The sequence below is a fragment of the Somniosus microcephalus genome, chromosome 3, assembly GCF_052327205.1.
Source record: "Somniosus microcephalus isolate GS21.2 chromosome 3, FLI_Smic_1.0, whole genome shotgun sequence".
Taxonomy (NCBI): Eukaryota; Metazoa; Chordata; class Chondrichthyes; order Squaliformes; family Somniosidae; genus Somniosus; species Somniosus microcephalus.
The window spans coordinates 363,258,011-363,279,650 of NC_140989.1; the positions used below are offsets into that span (position 1 = coordinate 363,258,011).

Below are 21,640 nucleotides of genomic sequence, written 5' to 3' on the forward strand. Positions count from 1 at the left end.
AATATGTCCACTCTCTCTCTCACATCTTTCTCTGCTGTCTTCATGTTGCTGTCTCTCCTCCTCTGGTTCTGTCTCTCTGTTTTCTGATTTTCTCTCCTTAACTCTTCCTTTTTTCTCTTTCTGTCTTTTTCCCTTTAGAGTGGGAGGGGGTGGATGATGTGACAGGTAAAGGAACCACCAATGGCAAGCTATATTTGGGATGAGTGTGGCAGTAAAAATGATGCCCACAGCAGCCCCCTTCTTATGCCATCCTCCATCACATCTGCTTCCCCCCCAGCCTCTCACTCTCCCATTGTGTCTCCTACCCTTTCAACTTCCCACGCCCAATTCTCCTTCCTATCATACCCTCACTCCCATCACTACTCCCTACCTATTATACTTTAAACAACCAGCTCAAACATTTCATCTTCCCTTCCCCCTTGCTCGGCTGTCACCCTTACCCCTCATCCATTAACCCCCAAATCCCATTTGCTCACCCCAGGGCAGGTAGTGACAGGCTGAGGCCGATTAACTCTCAATCAGTTTCCCCTCATACTTTGCCTTCCTATCTGTTTCCCTCGAAAAGGTTTTGTTTCCTTCTAAAATTCAACTTGCTTTTTAAAAAAAAGAAATCAAATTAGAATGAGGAAATAAACTGCCTTTCTCTTTATTAGTGTTTTTCGCTCTGCCTCTATCCCCCTCTGTCTCTGAGGTGTTCGAAATTAGAATCTTTGTCTCAAGTGAAAGTCAATAGCATTAGCCTTTGCGACAGGTGAGGCAATTATCTGACTTCAAATTTTAATTTTAACTTACCGTACGTTAAGCAGCTTCAGTGCATGGACCAGCACTCCTTTCTTGACATCAAAGTCTATCTTTTGGTCTGTTCCAAAGCTAGGAGCACGATTAATCTGGTGGGGGGGGCGGGGGGGGCGGGGGGAGAGCGGGGAGGGAGGTGAAAAGAAAATATTTCAAAGCCTTTCTGAAAAATAACACTTGAATGTATATCAATCAACATGTTTGAAAAGGTTCGTTCACCAATTTGTTTCAGTCAGTCTGGTGTCTGTCCACACGATACCCCATCACCATGCTTAACAGACTCTAAACAAGACAACGTAGAAATCCTAACAGGTAGAGTCTGTGATTGCCTGATAAGGAAGCGTCACTCTCTCTTTCTCCATCGGGACACACCCACTTATCCTAGTTCAGAAATACTTTGCAACATTTTGAGGGCCAGAGCTACATCTTGGAACTAGCCAACAACAACAACAACAACTTGTATTTATATAGCACCTTTAACATAGTAAAACCTCCCAAGCAATGTTCCCCCTAATTTTTTTTTGGGGGGGGGGCGTTGCGGTCCCTTTAAAGGATTGCGCGGCCCATTCAAAATTTTGGCCATGCGCGAAATGTCCCATTGAAAAGCCGGGGATCAGCCTGCACGGGCTGGCTAGACAGCTGCGCAACCGCGCAGTTTAACGGGAACATTGGTCCCAAGGCACTTCACAGAAGCGATTATCAAACAAAATTTGAATCCGAGCCACATAAGGATGTTTTGCCAAAAGCTTGGTCAAATAAGTAAGCTTTAAGGATTGTCCTAAAGGAGGAGAGAGCAGTAGAGAGGTGAAGAGTTTTAGGGAGAGAATTCCAGAGCTTAGGACCCAGGCAGCTGAGGGCACGGCCGCCAATGGTGGAGTGACTGAAACTGGGGAAGCACAAGAGGCCAGAATTGGAGGAATGCAGAGATCTCGGAGGGTTGTAGAGCTGGAGGGGATTACAGAGATAGGGAGGGGCGAGACCATGGAGGGATTGGACCACAAGGATGAGAATTTTAAAGTTGAGGTGGGAGCCAATGCAGGTCAATGAGCACAGGGGGTGATGGATGAACGAGACTTGGTGCGAGTTGGGATACGGGCAGAAGAGTATTGGATGTTTCCAGAGGGTTCAAGGTGGGAGGCTGGCCGGAAGAGTATTGGAATAGTCATGTCTCGAGGTAACAAAGGCATGGACAACTTAAATAAAACAAGAATATGATGGGTTACTCTATTCTACGAATATTGTTTTTGTTCTGTACATCAGAGTATAGATAAGGGAGGCCATTCAGTTCATCTTTCCACTGAAACCTACTGTTCACCCATTCAAGCATCCAAATTCCCCTTCAATGAATACAGAGTGGATACCTCCACTACATTACCTGGAGGATTGTTCCATCGATCGTTGCTTTAAGAAGTGCTTCCTAACATCACACGGGAGATCACCCTGTATTAGTTTCACATTTGTCCTATTGCCCTGCAGTAATGGTTTAAATCGGAACATAAGAACATAAGAAATAGGAGCAGGAGTAGGCCAGTTGGCCCCTCGAGCCTGCTCCGCCATTCAATAAGATCATGGCTGATCTTCTACCTCATCTCCACTTTCCTGAGCTATCCCCATATCACTTGATTGCCTTAATATTCAAAAATCTATCTTGAATATACTCAACGACTGAGCCTCCACAGCCCTCTGGGGTAGAGAATTCCAAAGATTCACCACCCTCTGAGTGAAGAAATTTCTCCTCATCTCAGTCCTAAATGGCCGACCCCTTATTCTGAGACTGTGACCCCTGGTTCTAGACTCACCAGCCAGGGGAAACATCCTCCCTGCATCTACCCTGTCAAGCCCTGTAAGAATTTTGTATGTTTCAATGAGATCACCTCTCATTCTTCTAAACTCTAGAGAATATAGGCCTAGTCTACTCAATCTGTCCTCATAGGACAATCCCCCATCCCAGGAACCAGTCGTTTCACTCCCTCTATGGCAAGTATATCCTTCCTTAGGTAAGGAGACCAGAACTGTACACAATACTCCAGGTGTGGTCTCGCCAGGGCCCTATATAATTGCAGTAAGATGTCTTTACTCTTATACTCAAATCCTCTTGTAATAAAGGCCAACATACCATTTGCTTTCCTAATTGTTTGCTGTACCTGCATGTTAACTTTCAGTGATTCGTGTACAAGGACATCCAGGTCCTTCTGAACAACAACATTTCCCAATCTCACACCATTTAAAAAATACTCTGCTTTTCTATTTTTCCTACCAAAGTGGATAACTTCACATTTCTCCACATTGTATTCCATTTGCCATGTTCTTGCCCACTCAATTAGCTTGTCTATATCCCCTTGAAGCCTCTTTGCATCTTCAGCAAACTTGGATATATTACATTTGGCCCCCTCATCCAAATCATTGATGTAGATTGTGAATAGCTGAGGCCCAAGCACTGATCCTTGCGGTACCCCACTAGTTACAGCCTGCCAACCCGAAAATGACGTATTTATTCCTACACTCTGTTTTCTGTCCGTTAACCAATCCTCAATCCATGCTAGTATATTACCCCCAATCCCATGAGCCCTAATTTTGTTTAATAACCTCTTGTGTGGCACCTTATCGAATGCCTTCTGAAAATCCAAATACACCACATCCACTGGTTCCCCCTTATCTATTCTGCTAGTTACAACCTCAAAAAACTCTAACAGATTCGTCAAACACAATTTCCCTTTCATAAATCCGTGTTGACTCTGCCCAATCCTATTATTATTTTCTAAGTGCCCTGTTACCACGTCCTTAATAATAGCTTCTAGCATTTTCCCTACTACTGATGTCAGGCTAACTGGTACGATAGCAAAATACTGCAGATGTTGGAAATCCGAAATAACAGAAAATGCTGGAAAAACTCAGCAGGTCAGGCAACATCCGTGGAGAGAAATTTGAGTTGACGTTTCGGGTCGAACCCTTCTTCAAAACTGGAACGAAAAGAAACTGGATCGGAGGCAGGGCTGCGATCAGACAAAAGAATAAAAGAAACAAAAGAAGTAAAAGAGATTAGAAGCTAGACGAGATGGTAATAGGCTGAGATTAGGTGTGAAGTGTACTGGCAGGGCAAAAGATAGCTGCCAGGTGTGTGAGAGAAACAAAAGGAAAGGGGGGGGAAGTTCAACAATTTCAGATCATAAGCTCGGCCCCCATTTCATTTTTTCTTGTAATTTTTCCACTCCTTTTCCCCCCCCCCTTTCCTTTTGTTTCTCTCTCCCACCTGGCAGCTATCTTTTGCCCTGCCAGTACACTTCACACCTAATCTCAGCCTATTACCATCTCGTTTAGCTTCTAATCTCTTTTACTTCTTTTGTTTCTTTTATTCTTTTGTCTGATCGCAGCCCTGCCTCCGATCCAGTTTCTTTTCGTTCCAGTTTTGAAGAAGGGTTCGACCCGAAACGTCAACTCAAATTTCTCTCCACGGATGTTGCCTGACCTGCTGAGCTTTTCCAGCATTTTCTGTTGTTATTTCAGGCTAACTGGTCTCTAGTTCCCCGTTTTCTCTCTCCCTCCTTTCTTAAATAGTGGGGTTATATTTGCTACCTTCCAATCCGAGGGAACCGTTCCAGAATCTATGGAATTTTGGAAAATGCCAACCAATGCAACCACTATCTCTATAGCCACATCTTTCAAAACCCTAGGATGTAGGCCATCAGTTCCAGGGGATTTATCGGCTTTCAGTCCCATTAATTTCTCCAGTACTATGTTTTTACTAATACTAATTTCTTTCAGTTCCTCATTCTCACTAGACCCTTGGTTCTCCACTATTTCCGGGAAGTTTTTTGCATCTTCTGCCGTGAAGACAGACACAAAATATTTGTTTAATTTCTCTGCCATTTCCTTATTCCCCATTATAATTTCTCCTGTCTCAGCCTGTAAAGGACCCACATTTACTTTCACTAATCTTTTCCTTTTTACATACCTATAGAAGCTTTTACAGTCTGTTTTTATGTCTCTCGCTAGCTAACTCTCATATTCTATTTTCCCTTTTTTAATCAATTTCTTGGTCCTCCGCTGCTGAATTCTAAAATCCTCCCAATCCTCGGGCTTACTAATCTTTTCTGCAACATTATAAGCCTCTTCCTTTGATCTAACACTATCTTCAACTTCTCTTGTTACCCACAGTTGTGCCACTTTTCCTGTGTGTTTTTTGTGCCTTAAAGGAATGTATATTTGTTGTAAATTATGTATTAATTCTTTAAATGCTAGCCATTGCTTCTCTACCATCTTACCTTTTAATGTAGTTTCCCAATCTACCTTAGCCAACTCGCCCCTCATACCTACGTAGTTTGCTACGTTTAGATTTAAGACCCTAGTTTTGGATTTAACTAAATCACTTTCAAACTCAGTATAAAATTCTATCATATTATGGTCACTCTTCCCTAAAGGCCCCTTTACTACAAGGTTATTAATTAAAATGAAATATTGCTCTGGACTAACCTTTTCTATTGCATTTATTTGGGTAGCTTTTCACCTTCACCACCTGGGCTGTAGTCTGGCACGCTGGTTGTGCGGCCATTACAGAACCCGTCTGCTTATGAAATGAACGGAATGAAAATCAGGGTTCTATAAAGGGCATGCGATCCGCCCCATCAGATTACCACCCAGGCGGTGAAGATGAAAATTTACCTCATTATGTTTATATACCTTTATATGCTCTCCTTAGAGCAGAGAAGTTTAAGGGGAGATTCGATATGAGGTGTTCAAAATCATAAAGGGTTTTGATAGAGTAAATAAGGAGAAACTGTTTCCAGTGGCAGAAGGGTCGGTAACCAGAGGACACCGATCAGAGGATCCTAGGCAGAGTTCTGTAATTCTTTGATTCCAATGCTTTCTGTTGCCTGTGCCCTAAGCTCTGGAATTCCCTGCCTAAACCTCTGTACCTCTCTTCCCTCCTTTAAGACGTTCCTTAAAACCTACCTCTTTGACCAAGCTTTTAGTCACCTGCCCTAATTTCTCCTTATGTGGCTCGGTGTCAAATTTCTTTGTCTTATTATACTCCTGTGAAGTGCCTTGGGATGTTCAAGGCGCTATACAAATACAAGTTGTTGCTGTTGTAATGTATCCCCGATTCTCCAATCTGCACTCCTTGTAAGCCTGGCTCTTTGTCTGAAGTGTGAGATGGCAAATATCCCCTGAATGCCTCCACGGCAGTAATCAAGAACAGGTTAGCTGTCCTGGTGTGTTACCTCACCTTCTTCCCTCAAAACAATAGTATCAAAATACCAGTTGATGTGTATGGGTTATGGGTCTTGCGCACTGCCAGGGTTTCTGTGTTTCAGATGAAAACATTAAACCGAGGCCCATCTGCCCTCTCAGGTGGACACAAAAGATCCCATGGCACTATTGCCAATGTAACATAGAAGATAGGAGCAGGAGTAGGCCATTCGGCCCCTCGAGCCTGTTCCGCCATTTAATGAGATCATGGCTGATCATCCAAATTCAGTACCCTGTCCCTGCTTTCTCCCCATATCCCTTGATCCCTTTAGCCTTAAGAAATATATCTAACTCCTTCTTGAATATATTTAATGAATTGGCCTCAACTGTCTTCTGTGGTAGAGAATTCCACAGGTTCACCACTCTCTGGGTGAAGAAATTCCTCCTCATCTCAGTCGTAAATGGCTTACCCCTTATCCCTAGACCGTGACCCCTGGTTCTGGACTCCCCAGCCATCAGGAACATCCTTCCTGCATCTAGTCTGTCTAGTCCTGTTAGAATTTTATAAGTTTCAATGAGATCCCCTCTCATTCTTCTAAACTCCAGCGAATATAAGCCCAATCGACCCAATCTCTCTTCATACATCATTCCTGCCATCCCAGGTATCAGTCTGGTGAATCTTCGCTGCACTCCCTCCAATGCAAGAACATCCTTCCTCAGATAAGGCGACCAAAACTGCACACAATACTCAAGGTGTGGTCTCACCAAGGCCCTGTACAACTGCAGCAAGACATCCTTGTTCCTGTACTCAAACCCTCTCGCTATGAAGGCCAACATAAGTCACTGCACTCCAACAAGCTATCCATTGTGGCAAGTTTGAGATGTTGATGACGTGAATGACAAATTTTTTTTCTGTTTCATCACCTAAGGAGGGGCACTCAGTTAATTCCCCAATTTATGATTTGTCACGTTCTCGCATCTGAATCCCGGCTTTAAGTATTGCCTCTACTGACTAGAATTGGCCCCTTTCTCAACTTTTACATTTGGGCAATCTGTGCAGGTCTGGTAGGATATTAACAAACCATCAGCCAGATCCTGTCCCAGCTGGATTTACATAAAACACGATACAGTTGGCATCGACCTGTCATTTGATAGTACACTAACCTCCAGGAGCCATGGCTTCAGCTTCCTGTCCAAAATAATGTCAAAGCCCAGTACTTCAAAGCAGACGCTGCTGCTCCCCGGATGCTGGCCAGGCCGGCACATGCGGTAGGCATGCAGGACGTGGGGCTCCGCCACAATCAGCGTCTTTACAACTAGGTCCTGGGAGAGAAAAATATTCCATTAAAGAAAGAAATTGCATTTCCCTAGCGCCTTCCACCACCTCAGGACATCCCAAAGCGCTTTACAGCCAATGAGGTGCTGTTGAAGTGTAGGGCAGGATTTTCATTGGGCCGTGGAGTCGGGATTGGAGGCGTGCGGGGGGGGCGGGGGGGTTTAAAATCCCGAAATCAGGGGTCCCAACCCCATCCCGCAACCAAACCCGCCTCCATGCCAGTTTCAAAGGAGGCGGGTACCCGCCCTGCTCTGGGACCCGCCTCCCCGAGATGGGAAGGGATTAGTGCCAATTAACTGCCTGTTAACAGGTAGTTAACAGGCAGTTTTTAGCCTAATCCCTATTTTTAAGGTTGAAGTGTGGGATTCCCGACGGCTCCAAACCACGCCAAGTTAGAGGAGGCGGGCCGTCGGGTTGAAGGACTTGAAGGGGTCGAGATGTCGGTGTTCAGGTGAGTGATGGGTGCATGAGTGCAAAGGTAAGCGTGTTTAGTGTGTCTAAAGTGATTAAATAAGTTTTACATACCTTTTCTTACCTTTTCAGCCTTCCTTCCTTTAGGTCCCGGGAGTCCCTCATCTCACCGGCACAGAAAGCAGAATGGCTGCAAACTGTCAAAAGTGACAGCCTGCAGCTTACTGTGCAGGAGAGATTTCTAACTAAGTCTGTGGAGAAGGACTCATGTTCGAAGTAAGACTGTCGGTGTTTGACAGCTTCAAACAGCTTTCACACGCTGATATTTCATCTGTCAAAACCTCTTGACAGATGAAATTTCAGTCTGTGATGTCACCTGTTGCCGGGTGGCCCTTAATTGGCCTGCTGAGCCCGTTGGGTGGGCTGAACAAGGTCAAGCAAGTTAAAATCGCGTGGATTGGCCACATCTCGATAGAGGCGGGACGACAACCCCGAAAGTTGTAGTCCCGCCTCCCACCCGACTCCTAAATGAAAATCCTGCCCGTAGTCTCTGTTGTAATGTAGGAAATGTGGTAGCCCAATTTGCACACGGTAAGGTCCCACAAACAGCAATGTGATAATGACCGAATCATTTGTTTTAATGATGTTGGTTGAGGGATAAATATTGCCCAGGACACCGGGGAGAATTCCCCTGCTCTTCTCCAAAATAGTGGCCGTGGGATCTTTTACGCCCACCTGACAGGGCAGACGGGGACCTCGGTTTAACATCTCATCTGAAACACGGCGCCACCGACAGTGCAGCACTCCCTCGCTACTGCACTGGAGTGTCAGGCCTGGATTTTGTGCTCAAGTCTCTGCAGTGGGACCTGAACCCACAACCTTCTGATTCAGAGGTGAGAGTGCTGCCCACTGAGCGACCACTGACAGCCTAACACATACATTCAAATGACAAATTCCAGAGGGAAATCGTCCCTAACTTTTTAACATAGAGGGATAATTGGGGATTATCATTTTGCTTCCATACCTGTGACATCCAAGAGAAGGGAAATTTGAGTGCAATGTATTTTGTAACATTAGCTGTTCCCTAAAAGCAGCAAATTACAAATTAAAATCAGAATAAAATTCCAATTTGAAATCAGCAATTGCAAAGTTGTTGAACCATCGATTCTTCTCAGGCATTTTTTGTTCACAAGCACAAGCTGCATTTATGTCTAACTTTCAGAAAAATATCCTAAGACCCTTCACAGGAGCATTATCAGACAAAGAAATTACATCGAGCCAAAGAAGGAGAGGTGATCAAAAGCTTTATCAAAGAGGTGGGTTTTAAGGAGCATCTTAAAGGAGCAGAAAGAGAGGTGGAGAGGCCTAGGGAGGGAAATCCAGAGCTTAGGGCCTAGACAGCTGAAGGCCCGGCCCCCCCAAGGGTAAGGCGAAGGAAGTGGGGGATGGGCAAAAGGCCAGAATTGGAGGAACGCAGAGTTCTCGGAGGGTTGTAGGGCTGGAGGAGGTGACAGAGATAGGGAGGTCAGGCAGCACCTATATCCGAATCAGTGAGGACGTGATTTCCTCTTCACTGCAGGACACCAAGCGAAAGCCGACAGCACAGCCCACCACAAACCCGGAATTCCCCCGACAGGTACTAGACGTTCCGCACAGAGCAGAATGCCCTGGATTCGATCGCCAGTCCGTGCTGAGTAAGCTGATCTTAGCCAGGGCTCCAACGAGAGCCTCAGCATCCCTGGGCTAGAGAGGGGTGGGGGCTGGGCTGGAAATAATTAGTCATGGTTCCTGCTCCTGCTGGAAGGCGGGGATTGATGGATGAGGACAGGATCGGGTGCAACATAAGAACATAAGGAATAGGAGCAGGAGTAGGCTGTGGTTTAGGCTAAAAACTGCAATGTGGTTGACTCTTAATGCCCTCTGAAATGGCCTAGCAAGCCACTCAGTTGTAAACAACCGCTACGAAAAACAATAAGAATAAAACCGGACGGACCACCCGGCATCGACCTCCGCACCGGAAACGACAATGACAACGGCAAACCCAGCCCTGTCGACCCTGCAAAGTCCTCCTTACCAACATCTGGGGGCTTGTGCCAAAATTGGGAGAGCTGTCCCACAGACTAGTCAAGCAAGAGCCTGACATAGTCATAATTACCGAATCATACCTTACAACCAATGTCCCAGACACCACCATCACCATCCCTGGGTATGTCCTGTCCCACCGGCAGGACAGACCCACCAGAGGTGGTGGCACCGTGGTATACAGTCGGGAGGGAGTAGCTCTGGGAGTCCTCAACATTGACTCAGGACCCCATGAGGTCTCATGGCATCAAGTCAAACATGGGCAAGGAAACCTTCTGCTAATTACCACCTACTGCCCTCCCTCAGCTGATGAATCAGTACTCCTTCATGTTGAACACCAATTGGAAGAAGCACTGAGAGTAGCAAGGGCACAAAATGTCCTCTGGTTGGGGGACTTCAATGTCCATCACCAAGAGTGGCTCGGTAGCACCACAACTGACCGAGCTGGCTGAGTCCTAAAGGATATAGCTGCCAGACTGGGTCTGCGACAGGTGGTGAGGGAACCAACAAGAGGGAAAAACCTACTTGATCTCGTCCTCACCAATCTACCTGTTGCAGATGCATCTGTCCATGACAGCATTGGTGGAAGTGACCACCGCACAGTCCTTGTGGAGATGAAATCCCATGTTCATGTTGAGGATACCCTCCACCGTGTTGTGTGGCACTACCACCGTGCTAAATGGGACAGATTTCGAACAGATCTGGCAACTCAAAACTGGGCATCCATGAGGCGCTGTGGGCCATCAGCAGCAGCAGAATTGTATTCAACCACAATCTGTAACCTCATGGCCCGGCATATCCCTCACTCTACCATTACCATCAAGCTGGGAGATCAACCCTGGTTTAACGAAGAGTGCAGGAGAGCATGCCGGGAACAGTACCAGGCATACCGAAAAATGAGGTGTCAACTTGGTGAGGCTACAACACAGGACTACTTGCATGCCAAGCAACGGAAGCAACATGCGATAGACAGAGCTAAGCGATCTCACAACCATCAGATCAAATCAAAGCTCTGCAGTCCTGCCACATCCAGTCATGAGTGGTGGTGGACAATTAAACAGTTAACAGGAAAAGGAGGCTCCAAAAATATCCCCATCCTCAATGATGGTGGAGCCCAGCACATGAGTGCAAAAGACAAGGCTGAAGCATTTGCAACTATCTTCAGCCAGAAGTGCCGAGTGGATGATCCATCTCGGCCTCCTCCTGAGGTCCCCAGCACCACAGATGCCAGTCTTCAGCCCATTCAATTCACTCCACGTGATGTCAAGAAATGGCTGAAGACACTGGATACTGCAAAGGCTATGGGCCCTGACAACATTCCAGCAATAGTACTGAAGACTTGTGCTCCAGAACTAGCTGCGCCCCTAGCCAAGCTGTTCCAGTACAGCTACAACACTGGCATCTACCCGGCAATGTGGAAAATTGCCCAAGTATGTCCTGTCTACAAAAAGCAGGACAAATCCGACCCGGCCAATTACCATCCCATCAGTCTACTCTCAATCATCAGCAAAGTGATGGAAGGTGTCGTCGACAGTGCTATCAAGCGGCACTTACTCAGCAATAACCTGCTAACTGACGCCCAGTTTGGGTTCCGCCAGGGCCACTCAGCTCCTGACCTCATTACAGCCTTGGTCCAAACATGGACAAAAGAGCTGAACTCAAGAGGTGAGGTGAGAGTGACTGCCCTTGACATCAAGGCAGCATTTGATCGAGTGTGGCATCAAGGAGCCCTAGCAAAACTGAAGTCAATGGGAATCAAGGGGAAAACTCTCCATTGGTTGGAATCATACCTAGCACAAAGGAAGTTGGCTGTGGTTGTTGGAGGTCAGTCATCTCAATCACATGACATCACTGCAGGAGTTCCTCAGGGCAGTGTCCTAGGCCCAACCATCTTCAGCTGTTTCATCAATGACATTCCCTCCATCATAAGGTCAGAAGTGGGGATTCTGCGGCGAGTGTCTCACCTCCTGACTCCCCAAAGCCTTTCCACCATCTACAAGGCACAAGTCAGGAGTGTGATGGAATACTCTCCACGTGCCTGGATGAGCGCAGCTCCAACAACACTCAAGAAGCTCGACACCATTCAGGATAAAGCAGCCCGCTTGATTGGCACTCCATCCACCACCTTCAACATTCGCTCCCTCCACCACCGGCGCACTGTGGCTGCAGTGTGTACCATCTACAAGATGCACTGCAGCAACTCGCCAAAGCTCCTTCAACAGCACCTTCCAAACCCGCGACGTCTACCACTTAGAAGAACAAGGGCAGCAGACGCATGGGAACATCACCACCTACAAGTTCCCCTCCAAGCCACACACCATCCTGACTTGGACCTGTATCGCCGTTCCTTCACTGTCGCTGGGCCAAAATCCTGGAACTCCCTTCCTAACAGCATTGTGGGTGTACCTACACCATATGGACTGCAGCTGTTCAAGAAGGTGGCTCACCACCATCTTCTCAAGGGCAATTAGGGATGGGCACTAAATGCAGGCCTAACCAGCGACGCCCACATCCCATCAATGAATAAAAAAAAAAATAAGATCATGACTGATTTTCAACCTCAACTCCATTTTCCCACCCAATCCATATATCCCTTGATTCCCTTAGTGTCCAAAAATCTATTGATCTCAGTCTTGAATATACTCAATCTTTGAGCATCCACAGCCCTCTGGGGTAGCCCTGGGGTCGAGAATTGCAAAGATTCACAACCCTCTGAGTGAAGGAATTTCTCCTCAACTTAGTCTCAAATGGCAGTGCCCTTGTCCTGAGACTATGCCCCCTGGTTCTAGACTCGCCAGCCAGGGGAAACAGTCTCTCAGCATCTACCCTGTCAAGCCTTCTAAGAATTTTTCATAAGTTTCAATACAGCACACTCCTCGGTCAAATGGCCTGTCCACTCTTAACGTCTGGGCTTACACGTGAAGGAGGCCATCTGGACAAGGTGCTAGAGACCTTCTGGCAATCGTGGAACCATACCTCAGCAACAATCAATGCCCAGAAGAAGGGGAGAAATCTGGGGGCGGGGGTAGGGGAGAACCTCCATTGTATCTTCCCCATTTAAACAGATTTCATGCAGGCAACCACTTTTTTAATTGCTAGGATGATGCTAATCTTAAATTTAAAAAAAAATCAATCATTGTTGATACATACAGAGACATCATTCCAGAATTTGACCACATCGTAATCGTTGGTTTGGAGGAATTCGGTGAACCACCTGATCGATCGCTTGCTGCCCCTGTCTGCCTGCTCGTCCCGTTCAAAGTTCTCGTTGTGCTTGTTGACGGAGTAATTGGTCAAGTGCATAAACAGCTGACTCTGGAAAAGTTGGATAAATAAAAGGGCAGTCAGTACATTCCTACGTCCTCCCTCGTGCATGTGTGCTCTTTAACTGCTAACCCTGTAATGGTGACTCGATACAAAGACTAGAGTTGGAGTACTGTGTGCAGTTTTTGGGCACCACACAATCAGAAGGATGTTGAGGCAATAGAGAAGGTACAGCATGTTATAAATCTCATCATCATATAGAAACTACTCATGAAATAACACTGGACGGCCAGCTGGTGGCGCCATCCAAGGAGTATAAATACTCGGGCGTGGGCCCAGCTTGCTCAGGGACATTTTGTAAGACAGGAACTAGTGAAGTACAACTAGACCTCCATGTTCTGAAACAAGTTGATTAAAGCCTTGCTTTATGCTCAAACCAAGTGTGTAGTGAGTTTTATTACGTCAGAGCACATCACAGATCCACGAGCATGCAGCCTGGTAGGAGGAAATGCAAAGAAGAATGCTTGAAGAATTGGGGCTACCTTTGTTGGAAAAAATGAGATTAAGGGGTGACTTGATAGGTGTTTAAAATGATGAAAGGATTGGAGGAGCAGATAGAAACAACTTATGATTGCAGGGTGCAGAACAAGGGAGCATAACTATGAGATTAAATGTAAGAGATTCAGGACACAGAGTTGTGAGGCTGTGGAAAGCACTGCCAGAATTATTCATTGAAGCAGGGGCCATGTTAGCATTTAAGAATAGGTTAAAGAAAGACTTGCATTTCTACAGCGCCTTTCACGACCACCGGACGACTCAAAGCGCTTTACAGCCAATGAAGTACTTTTGAAGTGGAGTCACTGTTGTAATATGGGAAATGTTAGATAGGTGGTTGAAGGAAAAGGGAATAAAGGAATGTGGGAACAGGGCAGGATTACAATTGCTGTTCGTGTGGAGGATAAACACCAACACGGACTGATTGGGCCTAACAGCCTATTTGCGTGTTGTAATTTGTATGTAATCCTCATTCATTTGTCACACAATGATGTAGCCTCCTAAAGGGGCTGAAATCAATTAAATATTAAGATGCCCAGAATCGTACAATTTGCAGAGAGCTCATTCTGACCACTGGGGAAATTTATACACGATTAAAAACTGGCTGGATGAGCAATTACTCGTGTTGGAAGGTAGAACTCTCATATCCCCGAGTCAGAAGCACCTGGGCTCAATCCCCACTCCAAGACTTGAGTGCATAATCGAGGCTGGCATTTCACTGCAGCACCCAGGGAGTGCTGCACTGTCAGAGGTGCTGTCTTTCAGATGAAATGTTAAACTGAGACACTGTTTGCCAATGCAATTAAAGATCTCATCGCACACTTTGAAGAAAAGCAGGGAGTTTTTCCTCAGTGTCCTGGCCAATATTCCTCCCTCAACCAGAAAAACAGTTTTGTTGCTCACTCATCTCACGGTCTGTAGGATCTTGCTCTGTGCAAAACAGTTGCTGCGTTTGCCCACTGAAGAGTTACTGCATTTCAGAAGTAATTAATTGTATGCAAAGTGTTTTCGCCTGTGCTAAGATGCTATTGAAATGTCAAAATAGCCAAAAGGTCATCGACCTGAAACGTTAACTCTGTTTCTCGCTCCACAGATGCTGCCTGACCTGCTGAGCATTTCCAGCGTGTTCTGTTTTTATTTCAACATCCGCAGTATTTTGTTTCGTTTTACATAGCCTACATGGATTACATAGAATCTACAGCACAGAAACAGATCATTGAGCCCAACTATGCTTCATCCAAGCCTCCTCCCACCCTACTTCATCGAGCCCTCTCCACATATCCTATCCTCTCGCCTCGCCTCTCCCGGGAGATCACATGGGTTCGGGTGGGATGGAGAGTGATAGTAGATTTGGGGTTAGGATCGGATCAGCCATGATCTTATTGAATGGTGGAGCAGGCTCGAGGGGCCGATTGGCCTACTCCTGCTCCTATTTCTTATGTTCTTATGTTCTTCCATCCTATCACAGACCTTCCCTTTTGTTCTTTCCTCCCCTCCCCCCCTTTCCCTGCCCCTACACTTGCTTAAAAACCTGTTCCATCTCCAGCTTTTTCCAGTTCTGACGAAGGGCCATCGACCTGAAACGTTAACTCTGTTTCTCTCTCCACAGATGCTGCCTGACCTGCTGAGTATTTTCAGCATTTTCTGTTTTTATTTCAGATTTCCAGCATCCGCAGTGTTTTGCTTTTGTCCTATCCACATATCTTTCTATTCCTTTCTCTCTCGTGTGCTTATCAAGTTTCCCCTTAAATACATCTCTGCTATTCGCCTCAACCACTCCTTGTGGTAGCGAGCTCCGCATTCTCACCACTCTCTGGGTAAATAACTTGTTTTCTTGAATTCCTATTTTACTGTTCCTATTTATTCAGTTGCTTTCTTGTAATTCCAGTCAGTAATGTACTGGTGAATGTGCCGTTTTACACTCAAGTCTGTTCCAGTTACAGAGGGTGGTTGTTAATCTGACCACTTGTCTCAACCACACATCCTTCCGACCACTGTCCACAGAATGAAACAGGCAAAATGCGCCAAGATTAATCAGGAGGGGGAGTCTTTTCCCCACCAGCGCTGATCCACACAATTTAAGCAGAACTAGTTTCAAACTCCCAGGGCGGTCGACGGAGCAGCAGTATGTTTTGCAATTAAAACATTAATTAGTTGCAGATTAAGCAGCAAGTGTACAACCTGGAGCCATCTGGCGTAACTGGTGCTATAGAAAGATGTAATGAGGTGTTTTTAATCGGTGGAGCAGAGAGGGATTTGCCACTTCAAGTTTGTCCTGCACCAGTAGATCCAGCCCAACATTCGCCATGTGTTGGGAATTGGGAATCACTACTTTCTCCTCAGCTATTTCTTTTTAAATAAACACATTTTGTTCTGATCATTTTGTCCCTTCCTCCCCACTGTAGGTGACATAAGAAAACTACTAGGCACTTGGTCTGAGTATTAAACAAGGCTTTAATCAACTGTTTTTCAACATGGAGATCTAGTTGTGTTCTTCACTAGTTCCTGTTAAAGAATGTCCTGCACAAGCTGGGCCCATGCCCGAGTATTTATACTCTCCCACCAGCAGGCCGCCCAGTATTGCTTCATAAGTCATTTCCACATGAATGACAGATTCATGTCAGTAGGCACATGCTGCTCATAGTCATAGAGTCATAGAGTTATACAGCACAGAAAGAGGCCCTTCGGCCCATCGTGTTCGCGCCGGCCATCAAGCCCTGTCTATTCTAATCCCATTTTCCAGCACTTGGTCCGTAGCCTTGTATGCTATGGCGTTTCAAGTGCTCATCTAAATGCTTTTTGAATGTTGTGAGGGTTCCTGCCTCTACCACCCTTTCAGGCAGTGAGTTCCAGATTCCAACCACCCTCTGGGGGAAAAGGTTTTTCCTCAAATCCCCTCTAAATCTCCTGCCCCTTACCTTGAAACTATGCCCCCTGGTTATTGACCCCTCTACTAAGGGGAAAAGTTCCTTTCTATCTACACTATTTATGCCCCTCATAATTTTGTACACCTCAATCAGGTCCCCCCTCAGCCTTCTCTGCTCTAAGGTAAATAACCCCAGCCTGTCCAGTATCTCTTCATAGCTGAAGCGCTCCAGCCCAGGTAACATCCTGGTGAATCTCCTCTGCACCCTCTCCAATGCAATCACATCCTTCCTATAGTGTGGCGACCAGAACTGCACACAGTATTCCAGCCATGGTCTAACTAGCGTTTTGTACAGCTCTATCATAACCTCCCTGCTCTTATATTCTATGCCTCGGCTAATGAAGGCAAGTATCCGATATGCCTTTTTAATCACCTTATCTACCTGTCCTGCTGCCTTCAGGAATCTATGTACATGCACACCAAGGTCCCTCTGATCCTCTGTCCTTCCTAGGGTCCTACCACTCATTGTGTATTCCCTTGCCTTGTTAGTCCTCCCAAAATGCATCACCTCACACTTTTCAGGGTTAAATTCCATTTGCCACTGTTCTGCCCATCTGACCAACCCGTCTATATCGTCCTGTAGCCTGAGGCTTCCCTCCTCGCTATTTACCACTCCACCAATTTTCGTGTCATCTGCGAACTTACTGATCATACCTCCTACATTCATATCTAAATCATTAATGTACACTACAAACAGCAAAGGACCCAGCACCGATCCCTGCGGTACACCACTGGACACAGGCTTCCAGTCACAAAAACAACTTTCGACCATCTGTTTGATTCAACGGGCGCCGTCCAGTACCCATACTCTTCACGAGTGCGAGTCTCAGCAGGCTGTTCAACCACGGAATGCATCGTGGGCGCGCACACAATCCAGCAGGAGTCAGTCGGCAGTAATCGGGAGCAGGAACCGTAGCTGATTTTCCCCATCCCCAAGCCCAGGGCACAGTGAGGCCAAAGGGCAGTGCCATGACTACTGCCCCAGCGAATTCAGCACGGACGTGGGAACCTTCCGGCCTGCACAACTTAGCACCAAGCTACTACATAGGATATACAGCACAGAAACAGGCCATTCGGCCCAACCAGTCCATGCCGGTGTTTATGCTCCACTCGAGCCTCCTTCTGGTTTTCCTCATCTAAATCTATCAACATAACCCTTTATTCCCTTCTCCCTCATATGCTTGTCTAGCCTCCCCTTAAATGCATCTATACTATTCGCTTCACCCACTCCCTGTGGTAGCGAGTTCCACATTCTCACCACTCTCTGGGTAAAGAAGTTTCTTCTGAATTCCCTGTTTGATTTCTTGGTGACTATCTTATATTGATGGCCTCTAGTTTTGCTCTTCCCCACAAGTGGAAACACTCTCTCCATGTCTAATCTATCAAAACCTTTGATAATTTTAAAGACCTCTATTAGGTCACCCCTCAGCCTTCTCATTTCAAGAGATAAGAGGCCCAGCCTGTTCATCCTTTCCTGATCGGTATACCCTCGCATTCCTGGTATCATCCTTGTAAATCGTTTTTGCACCCTCTCCAATGTCTCTATGTCCTTTTTATAATATGGCGAGCAGAATTGCACACAGTGCTCCAAGTGTGGTCTACACTTGTACTCAATTGTACTCTAGGTTACAACGTTTCTGCAAACCATATGATCTATCCTTGATTGTAAGCCTAACCTACACTGTGCCACAGCATCAAGACATCAGGAAGCAAGATCCACACCATAAACCGAGGCCGGGGACCAACCTCAAAATAGCACTCAGGAAAAAGAAGTGACTTTTTTTTTAGTGAATTCCTTGAGTCAGAATCACCTTACCAAGTTCGATTCAGTCGGAGCGTGGTATTTCTCTGTGCCCATCCGGACCAGCCCGTCGTTGTACAAAAATATGCGCAAGGGGTCGCAAGAGGTCACCAGGATGTAGATACGCAGGTCAAACTTGTAACCCTCCAAGAGGAATGGTTTATCGAGATATTCCTGTACTATCAAGTGTTCTTGGGCTTGGAGCTTCTCGCCATTTCTTATCAATGAGATTCTAAAGCAGAAACAAACAGCACAAGAGAAGTCACATGATAGGTTTGGGCAGAAAGGTCTCTTTGATCGCATCCTTCCGGGATACCAGCCCCATCATCTTACCGTTAGAGCTTTATTTTAAAAAAAAATCCACCTGAATAGGGATCTCTGAGAATGCAGCACTCCCTCAGTACTGAACTGGAATGTCAACCTTAGATCATGTGCTCAAGTCTCACGGAGTGGGGCTTGAACCCACGACCTTCTGACTCAGAACACCATGGTCCTATCAGCCAAGCCAAAGGGGCGGAGGCTGACAGGGGAGTGTTAGAATTCTGAAAGGAAATCAGAAAAAAATAATAATACCGGACTTGCACAGGAGGCAGATCAGTGTTGTGAAAGAGAAAGACAAGGTGACGCTTTGGGTTTGAGCTGCATTAGAGTTCTGATGTAGGGTGTCGCAGGATGGCAAGATAATTATAGGTGAGGACAAGCATTCAGCCCATATTAGTTCATCCATCCAGAAAAATATTAGTTCATCCATCCACCCCATTGTAGCATCAAATGGTTTCTTAAAAAGGCATCCAGAGTTTCCGTCTCCACCATTCTACCGGGAAGTCCACACTCTGTGTGAAGAGAACCTGATATCAGTCCTAAAGTTACCTTTGAACCTTCTGGTTTGCCCCCTTGTCCTGCTGCCACAATTTAATTTGCTACAATTGTACAGGGCCTTGGTGAGACCACGCCTGGAGTACTGTGCACAGTTTTGGTCTCCTTATCAAAGGAAGGATATACTTGTCTTAGAGGTGGTGCAACGAAGGTTCCCTAGATTGATCCCTGGGATGAGAGGGTTGTCCTATGAGGATAGATTGAGTAGATTGGGCCTATACTCTCTGGAGTTTAGAAGAATGAGAGGTGATCTCATTGAAACATACAAGATTCTGAGGGGGATTGGCAGGGTAGATGCTGGATTGGGTCGAACGAGGGGGGCATAGTCTCAGGATAAGGGGTCAGCCTTTTAAGAGTGCGATGAGGAGGAATTTCTTCACTCAGAGGGTTGTGAATCTTTGGAATTCTCTACCCCAGAGGGCTGTGGATGCTGAGTCGTTGATTATATTCAAGACTGGGATAAATAGATTTTTGGACTCTCGGAAAAGCCCAGGTTTCTTCAGTCTCTCCTCGTAACTCAGAGCCCTGACACCCGGGTGACTGGGACTTGGTAAGCCTAGTGGCGCTTCTCTGCACTGCCTCTCTTATCTCTCACGACCAGAACTCAACGCAGTATTCAAGGAGCGGTCTGACCAGAGCAGGGAGGATGTTCCCGATGGCGGGGGAGTCCAGAACCAGGGGTCACAGTCTAAGGATAAGGGATAAGCCATTTAGGACAGAGATGAGGAGGAATTTCTTCACCCAGAGAGTGGTGAACCTGTGGAATTCTCTACCACAGAAGGCAGTTGAGGCCAATTCATTAAATATATTCAAGAAGGTGTTAGATATATTTCTTAAGGCTAAAGGGATCAAGGGATATGGGGAGAAAGCAGGGACCGGGTACTGAATTTGGATGATCAGCCATGATCTCATTAAGTGGCGGAGCGGGCTCGAGGGGCCGAATGGCCTACTCCTGCTCCTATCTTCTATGTTACATTGGCAATAGTGCCGTGGGATCTTTTGTGTCCACCTGAGAGGGCAGATGGGCCTCGGTTTAACATTTTCATCTGAAACACAGAAACCCTGGCAGTGCGCAAGACCCATAACCCATACACATCAACTGGTATTTTGATACTATTGTTTTGAGGGAAGAAGGTGAGGTAACACACCAGGACAGCTAACCTGTTCTTGATTACTGCCGTGGAGGCATTCAGGGGATATTTGCCATCTCACACTTCAGACAAAGAGCCAGGCTTACAAGGAGTGCAGGTTGGAGAATCGGGGATACATTACAACAGCAACAACTTGTATTTGTATAGCGCCTTGTACATCCCAAGGCCCTTCACAGGAGTATTATAAGACAAAGAAATTTGACACCGAGCCACATAAGGAGAAATTAGGGCAGGTGACCAAAAGCTTGGTCAAAGAGGTAGGTTTTAAGGAACGTCTTAAAGGAGGGAAGAGAGGTAGAGAGGTTTAGGCAGGGAATTCCAGAGCTTAGGGCCTAGGCAACAGAAAGCATTGGAATCATAGAATTACAGAACTCTGCCTAGGATCCTCTGATCTGTGTCCAGCTGCTCCAAGTGCCTGCGATTGTCCAGATGGTGGTTCAGTCGGACATTAATATCAGCAGAATGCTGCTGAGGGAAAGGCAACAGCACAGAGCACGAGCCAGCAGCTTTCAAGGATACTGTTCCCTCGTCCTCTCTCAGTATCCTGGCAGCTATCTCAATATGGAGAATGGGATTAATAAAATGGCTAATAAGTGAGATGTAAAGATGACTGAAGTGCGTTTGGAGGTCTGTTACAGATTGTAATTCTGCCCCTGCAAAAATAAAAGATCAGCTTTGTAGAAAATCGCCACTGAACTCGTCGCCCTGTGTCATCTGCCACTGTCTAATCCTCTTAATTCAAAATCGCTTCGTTCGAATGATCTGTTAGTTTGAATTGAAATCCTGCAACAAAAGCAAACAAATGCTATGCTGGTTTATCACAATTGTTTCATTTGAACCACTGGATAATTTGTATATTTCTTTTTCAAGCAAAAAAAAAAAGAATTTGAATTAACAGCAGCAGACTGCAGTATAATTGTGCCCATATTGATAACCAATGGTATCAAAGTTATTTAAAGTGCTGCTATGTTCAGTAGCGGAAGGGCTAAGGTTTGATCTGTGATGGGCCAAGGCAGCAATAAGGGTACTACGCTGGAATTGTAGGGGTGAATTGGACTCAATGCCTCTTTGCTTGGGAAGAGGAAGATCAGCAAGGGTCTGTATCCCTGATCCCTATCCAGAGATCCCTTCTGGAAAGTGCAATTGCCGGGACAGGTGAGGGCAGGACTAGGCTTCACTGCGATGCCTCCCATGTCGATTTGCCAACCAACACTCACTGCCTAGGTTGAAAGAATGGCCAGGTAACAGGGGGTGCC

General features: G+C 46.1%; 1 protein-coding gene across 3 annotated transcripts in view; it reads right to left on the reverse strand.

Annotated features, from left to right (window-relative positions):
• The window catches only part of ttll7 (tubulin tyrosine ligase-like family, member 7), a 298,339-nt gene that overhangs the window by 148,743 nt on the left and 127,956 nt on the right, over window positions 1-21,640 (reverse strand). For all 3 annotated transcript variants that reach the window (XM_085983505.1, XM_085983503.1, XM_085983502.1), the window contains 4 exons: window positions 18,373-18,589; window positions 12,962-13,126; window positions 7,147-7,305; window positions 793-887 (listed from right to left, as the gene is read on the reverse strand). In XM_085983505.1, coding sequence (XP_085839631.1) covers window positions 793-887; window positions 7,147-7,305; window positions 12,962-13,126; window positions 18,373-18,589 — 636 coding nt within the window. The remainder of the gene's footprint in view (window positions 1-792; window positions 888-7,146; window positions 7,306-12,961; window positions 13,127-18,372; window positions 18,590-21,640) is intronic.